The sequence below is a fragment of the Ictalurus punctatus genome, chromosome 22 (assembly GCF_001660625.3).
Source record: "Ictalurus punctatus breed USDA103 chromosome 22, Coco_2.0, whole genome shotgun sequence".
NCBI lineage: Eukaryota > Metazoa > Chordata > Actinopteri > Siluriformes > Ictaluridae > Ictalurus > Ictalurus punctatus.
The window spans coordinates 16,053,797-16,065,812 of record NC_030437.2 but is presented as its reverse complement, the minus strand read 5'-3'; the positions used below and the strand labels follow the sequence as shown (position 1 = coordinate 16,065,812).

General features: G+C 39.2%; 1 protein-coding gene across 2 annotated transcripts in view; it reads left to right on the top strand.

Moving 5' to 3' along the window:
• LOC108255520 (metal transporter CNNM4) overlaps window positions 1-12,016 on the top strand; it is a 36,338-nt gene that overhangs the window by 9,881 nt on the left and 14,441 nt on the right. For both annotated transcript variants that reach the window (XM_047149731.2, XM_017451521.3), the window contains exons 2-4: window positions 5,476-5,619; window positions 5,846-5,980; window positions 7,191-7,360. In XM_047149731.2, coding sequence (XP_047005687.2) covers window positions 5,476-5,619; window positions 5,846-5,980; window positions 7,191-7,360 — 449 coding nt within the window. The remainder of the gene's footprint in view (window positions 1-5,475; window positions 5,620-5,845; window positions 5,981-7,190; window positions 7,361-12,016) is intronic.

The window sequence follows — 12,016 nt, the reverse complement described above, 5'->3', positions numbered from 1 at the left end:
TGCATGCTTCAGCATGGGGAAAGTGTGCATGTTCTAGTGCAGAGAAAGTGTGCATGCTCTGGTAGAAGGGAAATATGCATTCTCTGGTACGAGGGAAGCTGTCCTGCTCTGCTGCAAGGAAGGATGTAGATAGAAAGTCCAGCATTGCCCCACAGGGTTCACTGAGTCAGTGAGTACGTGCTTGAAATGTGTGTGTGCGCACGTGTATGCCATGTCCTCACGTCAGTTGTTCCTAAATGGCTGAATCATCCGATTTTACAAAAGAGTGAGTGTGTGTAGATGAAGTAATGGCTTTGGAATGAGTTATACAGTGGCTGATAATCTGCATGAGCCCACAGCAATGCAGTCATGACGTTACTTCATCTTTTGTAACGTGGCATTAAGTAGGTCTATTGCTACAACTCTAGTGTAAGCCCTCTTCACCGCAGACACTATTAAGAAACGTTTTAGTCACCCAAAACTCAAAGCAGCTCAAATTTTATGAATTCGCAAATTGGAAACACTCCCAACCCTACACTGGCCTGGCCCTTGTGGGTTTTTTTTTTTTCCTATTCTCCCACCCACATATTCAGATGATGTCTGTGTCACTAGCCGCTGATCTACCTGCCGTTATTACTGGTGAGGGCTTTGTGTTATTTCTTTGCCGGTAGAAGCTACATAGAGATGTTTGTTTCTAGATTTACATTTATTCATTTAGCTTCTATCCAAAGCGACAGAGCTCGGGCAGTTTCATGGCTGAAAGTCGTCGGCTTTTCTTTAGCACAGGTTGTGGTGTCTCTCTCGCAGCTTTGATTTCACTCTGCATGTGTTTAAATGTTAATCAGTGGAGCTCTGAAAACAAGTTAAATGTTAAAAGCACGTTGAAGCTCTCTAACCAGCGCCACTTTGATAAACACTGCTTTGCACACACTGATCTTCTTTTGTTAGGTTAATACACTTGACTGACGCTTCAGGCTCAGTGACGTCCCAGTTTGAACTGAATGAATGAATTTCAATTCAGGTATGATTTTGGAAAGATTGGTCTGAACAATAAGATGCATAGAAGTATACCAGAAAAATACTTCAGCATCAAGTGTTGAGTAAACACGAGTTTAACTTCGACCAAAGCTAGACTCATGTTTACTCAACACTTGATGCTGAAGTATTTTTCTGGTATACTTCTATGCACCACATTCAGGAAAACAAAATAAACTTGGAAAACTGAAAGCCTTTAGCCAACTGGTAAACCTTCAACCACTGCCAGCCCTCTGACTACCCTGGCTAAATAAAGGTTTTAAAAAAAATAGATAGACCAGCACAAAGATGTGTTTATACAGCGTGGGATGAATAAGCTCTGGCCCCTGAATGAGCTAACGTCACTGTCCTTGACTCACATCTATGGACAACCCCCAACTTTGTTTTTTTTTTTTCTTTGTTTATTGTAAAATATGCACATTTCTTTTGTTTAAAGTCAGCAGTGATCAAGAAATTCACTTTCACACTCAATTGGTGGTTCTGGAACTTTCCTAACTCTTCTAATCAGCGATGTTTAATACAGCAAATTCCAAGAGTTCCCTGTCTTTAGAGAAGTACCTAATCTGCAACAGGAACTAAAAAAGTTCAGCAAACCTGGTAACACAGGTAAAGGTTCCTGTGTTGTTCATGACGCAATAACATTTGCCTGTGATCTGCTCAATCCTAACGCAGATCCTCCAACACGAATGCAAGATGTCGGTTTAAAATTTCCATGTTTTTATAAAGTTGCGAGTGACTAAGAAACCTAGAATAGCCAAAATGTTGAATCATCACAGTAAACATTATCCTGCAAGCTTGTAAAAGCATGAGCCAGTCGTTGCAAAAGTGCAGTGAAGGCTGATCAACTGAATCACTTTGTTTAAGTTTTTAGATACGCTACCGGTCAAAAGTTTGTGGTCACTCGACTGAAATGTTTCTCCTGATGTTAAAAAGCTTTTGGTCTGAAGGTGTGCGATTAAATGTTTGAAATCGGTGTCGTAGACAAAAATATAATCGTGCGGACATATTCAGTTCTTTCATTAGAAAACAAACATTTTATTTATCTTTTTAAACGGATGATTTGGAGTGAGATCTTCCGAAAAGCAGCCAATAAGAGTCGGTGTGAACTCCTTTGATACTGTTTAAAAAGCATCTCAGGAAATTCCTCAAGAAATCGGGTGAGAAAATGCCAAGAATACATTTCTGGAAATTCTAGACAAAAAGCGTGTCTACTTTGAAGATGCTAAAATATGAAATTATTTAGATTTATTTTGGATTTTTTTTACAACGTAATTCTCATAGTTCTATTACTCCAGAGTTTTGACTTTATTATTATTATAAAATGTGGTTGTTCACTAATTGCTGGGTTGCCAGTTCAATCCCCGATCCCTCCACATGCCGAAGTGTCCTTGGGCAAGGCACTGAACCCTAAGTTGCTCCTGATGGCAGACCAGTACCTTTGTGTGTGTGTGTGTGTGTGTGTGTGTGTGTGTGTGAATGGGTGAACGAGAAACAGTGTAAAGTGCTTTGTAGAAGGTTAAAGTGAACATTTAAACGTCAGTCATAAAATGTGCCATTGAAATAATTCTCCACATTCTGGCTACATCTGCATTGCCTGTCCGTTTGGTAACCACTGGCTTGCGCACGCACACACACACACTCACACAGATCCACATTTTTATGTGGGTTTTGGGATATTACATAAAAAAAACCCCGCTGGTTGGGAACACCAGATGCGACTAAAAGTCATGTGCTCAAATTGAAATTCAATTCCAATTTTTTTCGATAAGAAGACAAGTGCGTAAACTACGATGGAAACACATTTATCAAATAAAATCCTCCATGCGCATCAAAAGTGTCGTGAATTTGCCTCAACAAATCATGTGATTGGATAATTGGCTGATTGTGATTGGATATTCAGCGCATGTGGCCAGCTTATACAGCGCAATGGTGATGCTTTTTTCTGTCGGACCTGGGACGCAGTGGGTCGACATAACTGGACTAACCAGCGGTCCAGTCTCGCTGCACAGAATCTCAAATGTTGTTCTTGTCATTCAGAATCTGTCATCGATATGATTTGGTATATTTACCTTCCAGAACTGTCTCACACGATTCCCTTCCCAAATATCAGGCACAAATGCCTTGTGATTCAGAATGCGCAGACGAAATGCAATCACAAACCTCATGTTATGTTGCGATGTGAGGTGGATGCCTGATATTTGCCAGACTTCAGCAAAAACAACATTTGAGATGCTGTGCAGCAAGTATAGTATTTTTTGTCTGATTTTGTTTAATTGGGTTCTCTTCATCTATGTTTAGGACTTGATGAGGATTTTGAGAACCTGATGAGGTTTTAGGTCATTTATGCAGATTTATAGAAAATTCTAAAGGGTTCACAAACTTTCAAGCACCACTGTATTTGTTTGTTTGTCCTAATTTGTATCTCACTGCTCTCTTGTGCATGCATGTCAAAATCTCTTACTTTGCATGAATGTTTTTTTACTTTGCCCTGTGGTCATTTCTGCCTAGCTTACTAGAAAAAAATGAATAATGCACCGTTTGTGTATGGATTCATATCTGTTTAGAACTGTTCATTTCTGCTGCTTTCCTTCCTTCCTTCTCTTGCATATTTGTTATGTGAGTGCCTGTCCCAGAGATGGACATGGCTAGTGGGATTTTTATGTTGAGTGTCAGTTTATTCCACTGTTTATTAGTAGGACCACAGTAATGGGTGCCATCATTGATAGCTATGTTGGTTCTCTTGGTAATCTCCTATAAGCTCTGACATTTCCATTCCAGTTCATCCGTTAATATAGTCTATAATCCATCATCCCAATCTTTTTTTACTGTCCTAACCTGCTTGATATTTCTCACTATGAACCCTTTGACACTTATGGATAGTCAAATCCTCAGCAGTAGTAAATAAGTATGCTATTTTGATACTGGCAAACCAGCCTTGTCTAGTCTTGTGAAGAATCTGTTTTTTTTTTGTTTTTTTTTTTGTGAGCTCAGTCAACACAGATGTGGCTGAAGCCTGATCCTGTCTAAACTCTCTTCCTCTCCGATGGTGTGTTTGGAGCGTCTGAGGTCTCTGTGCGTATATCACGTTACACCAGGACTCATTTATTCCTAATAAGCTGAATGCATGCATATTCAGTTTGATTTAGCATTTCTGGGGGCTGCTTTGTCAGGTGCTCACGGTTTATTAAAGTGATCAAAGCAGCCTGAATAATGACTTTAATAACATGATTTAATGAGCGTGTGAAAAGATGGAAAAACAGGAAATTTGAGATGCTTGTTGATAATTGTTACCAGCAGACCACATGCTGCTTTAATACCTGCTATTGTAGCCTACTGGAGCAACATCAGTACTCTTCGTACTTCTGTAATGGTGTCTTGATGGGTTTCGACTGGGAGGGTTGCAGAATACTGAATATTTAAGCAGATATAAATATCCTTGTGTCGAACTTGCTGGGTTAATGGCACGTCTTACGCTTAAACTTGGTGTAGTGATGAACAATAAACGTGATGGTTAAAGAGAACTTTACAAATTTCCTGTTATATTTTTTATTTAAAAAAAAAAAAAGTGTAATATGTAAGAATACCATTATAGGTATGAACCAACCAATCAATTTAAAAACAGGTGATTAGCTAGTAAACTATTAGTTAATTAATTACAGCACTTTTTTGTGTCATGATACTGTAGTAAATGCATGAGCCATTGCTGATTCATTTTTATTTCTTTCCCACAATAATATTTTCATGTTGCTGATATTTAGCTTGATTTAGCAATTCATATCTGTGACCGAAAGAAAATCTGCCATCTTCTCTTGTTAGGCCAAATCCCAAACTATGTATTTACTATTTACTACATATACTTCTAATAACATCACTGTCTTATAGAACTTATGTAGTACACTTTATGATTAGGTAACAGAAAATGAGCACCCTTATGTGGATTGTTGTTGATTTAGTTATTTTTATTTATTTATTTATTTATTTTTGTATTTTAACATAATCCTTTTTCTGTTTTTTCAATATCGGCACCTTTTGGCTTCAAAGTGCCCACCACACATCACTAGATAAGTAGACAAACGTGTCCGTTGCCGTTGGTCGGCGTCTGTGTGTGCAGTGGGACCAGGCTTTTATTTTAGTCTTCAGTTTACATTTTCAGGCCCATAAATTGTCTCCAGTTGTAGTAGAGCTGCTTAGCCCTGTGTCTTTTTTATTTTATTTTTAAAGGCGACCCATGAAGGGCATGTAGTTTCAGCTGAGGCAGTGCGGTTGTTTGTGGGGAATAGGAAGGCTTGCGATTGCAATTTATCTCACAGAGAGTAGAGGGCTATGAACATTGCAATCCCATACTTTAAGTTTAACCTGCATAACACCTGGGACTTTCACCAGACTCTGAGTAGACTGAATAAGTTTCTTAATTTGCTCAATTTGTGTAATTTTTTTTTATTATTATTATAATTTCCCCAGGTAAGTCCCACTTGGCCATCGTCCAGAAGGTGAATAATGAAGGAGAAGGTGATCCGTTTTACGAGGTATTGGGATTAGTGACTTTGGAGGACGTTATTGAAGAGATCATCAAATCAGAGATTCTGGATGAGTCTGACCTTTACAGTAAGTAACCATATTGAGATGAAAATGAAATCTGTTATATTATGCACACAGACACACAGTCTGTTCTGCTTGTATGATGACTTGCAACACCTTCGACAACACCTTTTTTTTTTTGATTAGTCATGATGAACATGCCTTCGCATTTGCATTTTCCTGACGTTTACTCCATGTATAAAAGGAAATTTGTGGTAATCGCTTACAGAAGTGTTTTTGTATGTCATTCTAGCTGACAATCGGAACAGAAAAAAGGTGGCGCCTAATAAAAACAAGCGAGACTTCTCTGCCTTCAAGCACGAGAGTGAATCTCAAGTTAAAATCTCTCCTCAACTGCTATTGGCTGCCCACCGATTCCTTGCCACAGGTAACCACTTAACATGCATCTGATAATTGCAGGCAAACAAATGGACAAAAATGGGTTGTATATATTTTTTTCTTCCTTATTTCTAATTCGAATAATGGTGTGGGGAAATGGTATAGTTTAACATGGACAATAATATTGCTTAGATTTAACTACAAATTGCATTGTGTTTCAGTATATTTTTAAAACCACAAACACAGCGGGTTTGTGATAACAGTTAAAGATCGGTATCTATTTGACCAAGATTTTTTATTTATTTTTTGCTGGTATTACAGCAACACCATAATTTATTCACTCATTTGCATGTTGTAAGTTTCTGCAATGTCACTGTTGCAAAGGCTAAAATTACAGACCTAATACCTGACCTCAAGCACAAATAAACACCCTGAGCTTGTTATTACGGCCACGGCGACTCAGAAAATAGTTTCCAGGAGGCGCCTGAACTCAGCAGCGCTGTGGTATTTGTGGTCATCCCTTATGAGATCCTCCCATGCAGCGACATCCTGCTGAGGTTCAGATGGTTAGTGGGTTGCTGGTGGTAACAATCCCCCTATTAGATGGAGTCATGGTGCTGAGAAAAGTGGATGAGCGCAGGCAGGTGGGAGTCAGCGTGGGCAAGAGACCGTTTCTGTGGTTAGTAGGTGGGTGAGGAGTGTGAGGTCACCATTCTGATTTAGTGAGGAGCAGGTATTTAAAAATAAATAAATAAATAAATAAGATTCATCATATAAATGAATGAACAGCACATGACATTAAGCATGTGTGTGTATGTGTGTGTGTGTGTGTATGTGTATGTGTGTGTAAAATATATATATATATATATATATATATATATATATATATATATATATATATATATATATATATATATATATATATATATATATATATAAAATATATATTTTATATATATATATATATATATATATATATATATATATATATATATATATATATAATATATAAATAAAATATCTCTCTCTGTGGGGAAGCCGGTTAAGATTCTCTGGGGAAGCTGGTTAAGATTCTGTGCTAGTGGACCAGAAGTTTGTGATGGGGGGAAATCCCTGCTGTGCACTTGAGCAAAATGCTTTAGTGTAGCTACACTACTGAATTGAAATGGGTTCTGTTATATTAGATTTCAGCTAAGGTTAATTGACCTTCCCCCCCACCCTAACACTCTTTCTTTGTCTCTTCCACCATGTCTTTCCAGAAGTGAATTTATTCAGCCAATCTCAGATCTCTGAGAAGGTCCTGTTGAGGATCTTAAGGCACCCTGATGTTATTGAGGAGATCAAATTCAACGAGAATGACAAACGCTCACCTCATCATTATGTCTATCAGCGTGGCAAAGCTGTCGACTACTTCATCCTCATACTGCAGGTATTTTGACCCTTGTTTACTAAATTACTCAATCCTCAGTGGGGACTCTATGAACAGGTCTGAGCTTCTGGCAGAGACTGTATTAAAGGGGAGGTTAACGGTTTCTGAGTTCTCAGTGGTTAAGCCATTGGACTAGTGATCGGAAGGTCCTGAGTTCATATCCCATCATTGCAAAGGTGCCGCCGCTCGGCCCTTGAGCAAAGCCCTTAACCCTCAACTGCTCGGTTGTATAAATGAGATTAATGTAATTCGGTCTGTATACGGGCGTCTGCCAAATGCCGTAAATGTAAATATTCTCCTCAGGTTGCAGCAGCTGTCAGTGAAATCTGCTCCGAGGCAAAAATCCGGTTTCTGTGGCACTAGTGGCATTTTAGATCGGCGGGAAAAAGTGTCGTATGGATTTCCAACATCCAAACAATCTGAGCAATGAGGGGTGTCTACTTTTCATGCCAGCTTAGTTACCATTCCCACTCTGTTGTTTAGTTTCCCACTAAGCCCACTAAGCGTGTGTGCATGTGTTTCATGGACATGAACGCCAAATAGAGCGACTGTATCTGTTTTAGTTTCAAAACAAGTAGCTACCTGCCAAGTTCACTGACTCTATCTTTTTTTTTTTGAAGCACATTGATTTGGCTGGACCATCTTTTAGAGGCTTGTTGAAAAATAATTTGAATTGCTGATCCGATGCCTGCAGTAGTTTATAGGAAGCTCTGATCGGATTAGAATCAGACAAAGGTTAGTTATTTAGTCGTCAGTTATGAAGCGTTACAGTTGGTAGCTCACGCTGTCGGACTTCACATCAGTTACAAGCTGACAGGGACATGAAGAGCTTTCAGAGCCTGTTAGAAGTGTATACAGGGCTGTAAACAGTAGGATTCAGTAAGCAGATAGATGGGTTAATGTTACACTTTGGCTCAGCAGTCAGAAGGAAACACACTGACATCTCTCTTAATCAGCAGATGGAGCTAGCAGATGGACCACTTGAGCTTCAAATTCTTTGCTGCAATAATTGAGACCTATAATGATTTTTCACTCCTTTACTTAGTTTAAGATGTAAGGAATGATTTAGAGATCTATAGTACAGTGTCCATTTTGTTTTGTCGGTTGTTTTGTAGAACTGCAGTGTATGCAGGTGGAATGTGTAATTGGGTGAATTGTACATGTTGTGGCATCCCTTCGATGCAGGTTATTAAAGTTAAATGCGTTTAAATGAACCGCAGGCAAAATGATTAATGTGCATAAGCAGCGAGGATCAGATGGTGCAGCCATTAGGAGTCTGTAGGGAGCGTTTGCCCTCTCTTCCTGAGTCCCAGACTACATGGGCAGAGGACAGTTGGGCATTTCCTCTATGAAATGAACCCCTCTAGGCACAGAACAGCTGCGGTTTAGCTGGGTCTGCTGTCGAGCCGTGCTGACATTGCCTATAGGCACGGTTGCTTTCTAAGCGATCCCAATTACGGATTCAGAGGAACGAGTGGCGCTCGGAGCCATCAATCAGTACCCAACACTTTATCCAGTGATTATACAATGTGGCATATTTGGTGGAGTTACTTTGAACGAGCAAATTATAGATGATTATTACATAAGCTGGAAATCTAATTAGAATTCGGATAGTATTGAAGGTGTTATGGAGTGCTGCTAGAATTAGCATCCTCTGGTTTCCTCGACAAAAAAAAAAAACAGTAGGATTTTTCCATGAGCTTTTGGATTATCGCAGAAAATAAGCTCTATGACCCACAAACGTTTAGGATTTTTACACATTTTGTTCATCTTCCCAAAGTAACACAACTTTTATGTTTTTTTGAAGAATACAATCGCCAGAAGTAAAAAGCGTAGGTTCAACGAACTCCACCACGGTCACATGACTTCATCACCGCCACTAAGCTTCCGATAGAATTTATAGCGCTACAATTGGAAAACACTATAAATTGATAAATCTACAAGTTGGAATAGTTCGAAGAGTGCAAGTATAAACACAACAAAGTTATAGTAGATGAGATTTCCAGTTTGTCGTGATGACGTTTAATGTCCCCGATAACCTCTGTAAGCTCATTTAGCCACTTGTTAGGAACTGTCTTTTTCAAGACGCATAAGAGCTTAACAAAATCACCAGTGTGGTATTACTGATGTACTGTATCTTATGTCATAGAATAGAGCTTGTCTTAACAACAGACCTTACTTCAGGCATTTAATCAAAAACCCATTCAAAAATCCCAGTAACTTTGGGACGATGGAACCAGAAGTGCAAAAATTCATGCAAAAAAACCCCCTAATTTCTGGGTTTTAGGACTCATTTTTGAAGCCCTCTTTTGCATCATAAAATATAAGAGCCAATCAGGTTGCAGTATGCAAATCTAGGATGTTTAACATTTGCATGTAGGGTTGGGAACAATTCCAGTTTGCATTCTAAGAGTCTGGACTTCTTAAGTAATTTATTTAATTCAGGTATTTATGTAATGAAAATGTCAAGTCATGTGTTAAAAGTGGCCTCATGAAGCAGTAATACAGGTCTTTGCTGTGCATTTATGTTTGTGTGTGTCCTGTGTATCATTAGCTTTAAAGTAAATCTCTATCTCCCTCTCTCTCTCTCTCACTCACACACACACACACACACACACACACACACACACACACACACACCCCTTTGTTGTGTCAATACTATAAATACTCATTAGCCCCCAAGCTCCATCCCCCATAAGTGGTCATAGTGGTCTGCTCTTGGCAGAAAATTACAGGCCTCACAGATGGAGTGATCCATTTAGGAGGGGGGCTGAGTTGTTTACATGTAAACATTCCAAACCCAGGCAGCCCACAAAGAAGCACTGAAATCCCACCGCTACAGCGTTTAGTTAAAATCTCAACCAGAGTTAAAAAATGAATGAAGATGTGTGTGTATGAAGGATCTGGCTGCTCATTGGTGTGTGAAGTGATCTTCATACTACGTGACATATTTACAACGTACCGTTCCAAACGTTCCTCTTGACTCTCTCTCTGTTGATCATTTCCCTTCCTGAGTAAGTGTGTATGTTATTACAGACCGAGTTAATAGACGTGCTGGGTGATGTGCACAAGGCTTATTTGAGTCTTTTTCTAAAGACAGAATCTAGTTATTATTTTAATGAGTATAATTCCTGTTTTGTATCCCTGCTCTAATTGACTCTGTTTTGTCAAGGGAGTTTTAAGAAGCACAATTAGTTTCCTCGCTTGGTGTTTTCTCACCGAGAGCTGAGAGAGTGTGACCTTTATGAAAGATTGATGCCTTTGTTTTGTAGGCGCGTTGACGCTGTGTGACTGAAGGACACGCTGCAGTTGTTTCCCTTCCCTTCAAGTCATCAAACGGCAACGCTCTCATCTTGCCTATCTGGTGTCTATTAAACTTATGACAAAGTGTACCACGGTTGTGCACCTCTTCAGAAATGAATCTGGTCGCAGCAGTAGAAAAGTGATCCAAAGAGCATCTATTTTTGGCTACGCAGGGTTTAATACTTCCTCTGACCTCTTCCTGTGACATGCTGAATGAGAGAATGAGCATAAATAAAGCATAGAAAATGGACAGGACTGTAATCACCTGCGCCAAGACGCATATCTTTGTAATTCTTTTCCTGTATGTTCCTGTATATTTAGGCTGGAGTGAAGGGAAAAGGAGCATTGAGGAGGCGGAGTGAAAAGGGGGCAAAATGAACCAGTTTGAGGAGAAATGAATGATTTCATGTTGGAAGATGAAAGATGGATCAGGAGGAGGATGAATGCAGGGCTGAGGAGCCTAGCAGCAGCAGTTCACAGCGGTGCATCTTAGGAGATTTAATAAGCTGCTTTAGTGACCTTTAATGGCATTCAGAGAGACCGTGAGAGACTAACGCTATGCATCTTGCCCTAATAGGATAATTGCCTCATTAATACTTTTATGGCAGTAATATGGTGCTCATATAAAGGCTAAGAACAATTCTCAAACGTACACACATTCAGGTTGTCCCCGTGTGTCACTCTTGCCAGCTTGGCTTCCTGTTTGTATGAATAATGGGCAGTTGACATGCAGTTATTTTCAGGAACACTGCTGACTCGAGGTGACATACCACCACACACACACACACACACACACACACATACACACACACACACACACACACACATACACACACATACTGTATTATTCATACAGTTAGAATGTCAAAGTCTATACGTGAAGATTTCCTGGGAGGTTTTAGCGTAGTGTTTGACCTTTGGGGTGTGTGAGTGAGAGAGAGAGAGAGAGAGAGAGAGAAAAAGAGGTCAAAAGCGTTACATCTGTCTTTGTACACTAATCCTTTACCAAACTAATCACACAAATGATTACATGATTTTTTTTTTAAAATACCTTTTAATTAAAATTTGTACTCCTTTTTAAACAAATTACACAATAATATACCTATGCCCAGCACACTCCCGCCCCTCCCCCCTCCTAATCAGATTACTTTCAATCAAGTAACATCAATCCCAGGGCTTATGGGATCAGTAATTCATCCCTCATAAAACTTATTAAATACATGGTCTTATAGTATTGGTCCGTCATACTAATTTCATCACCTTATCACAAGTATTTGACTCTATCGAGATTATTCCATTAGATTGCACATTATATGTAGTTGATTTTTATTTTACAGCTAGTTTCATATTTAT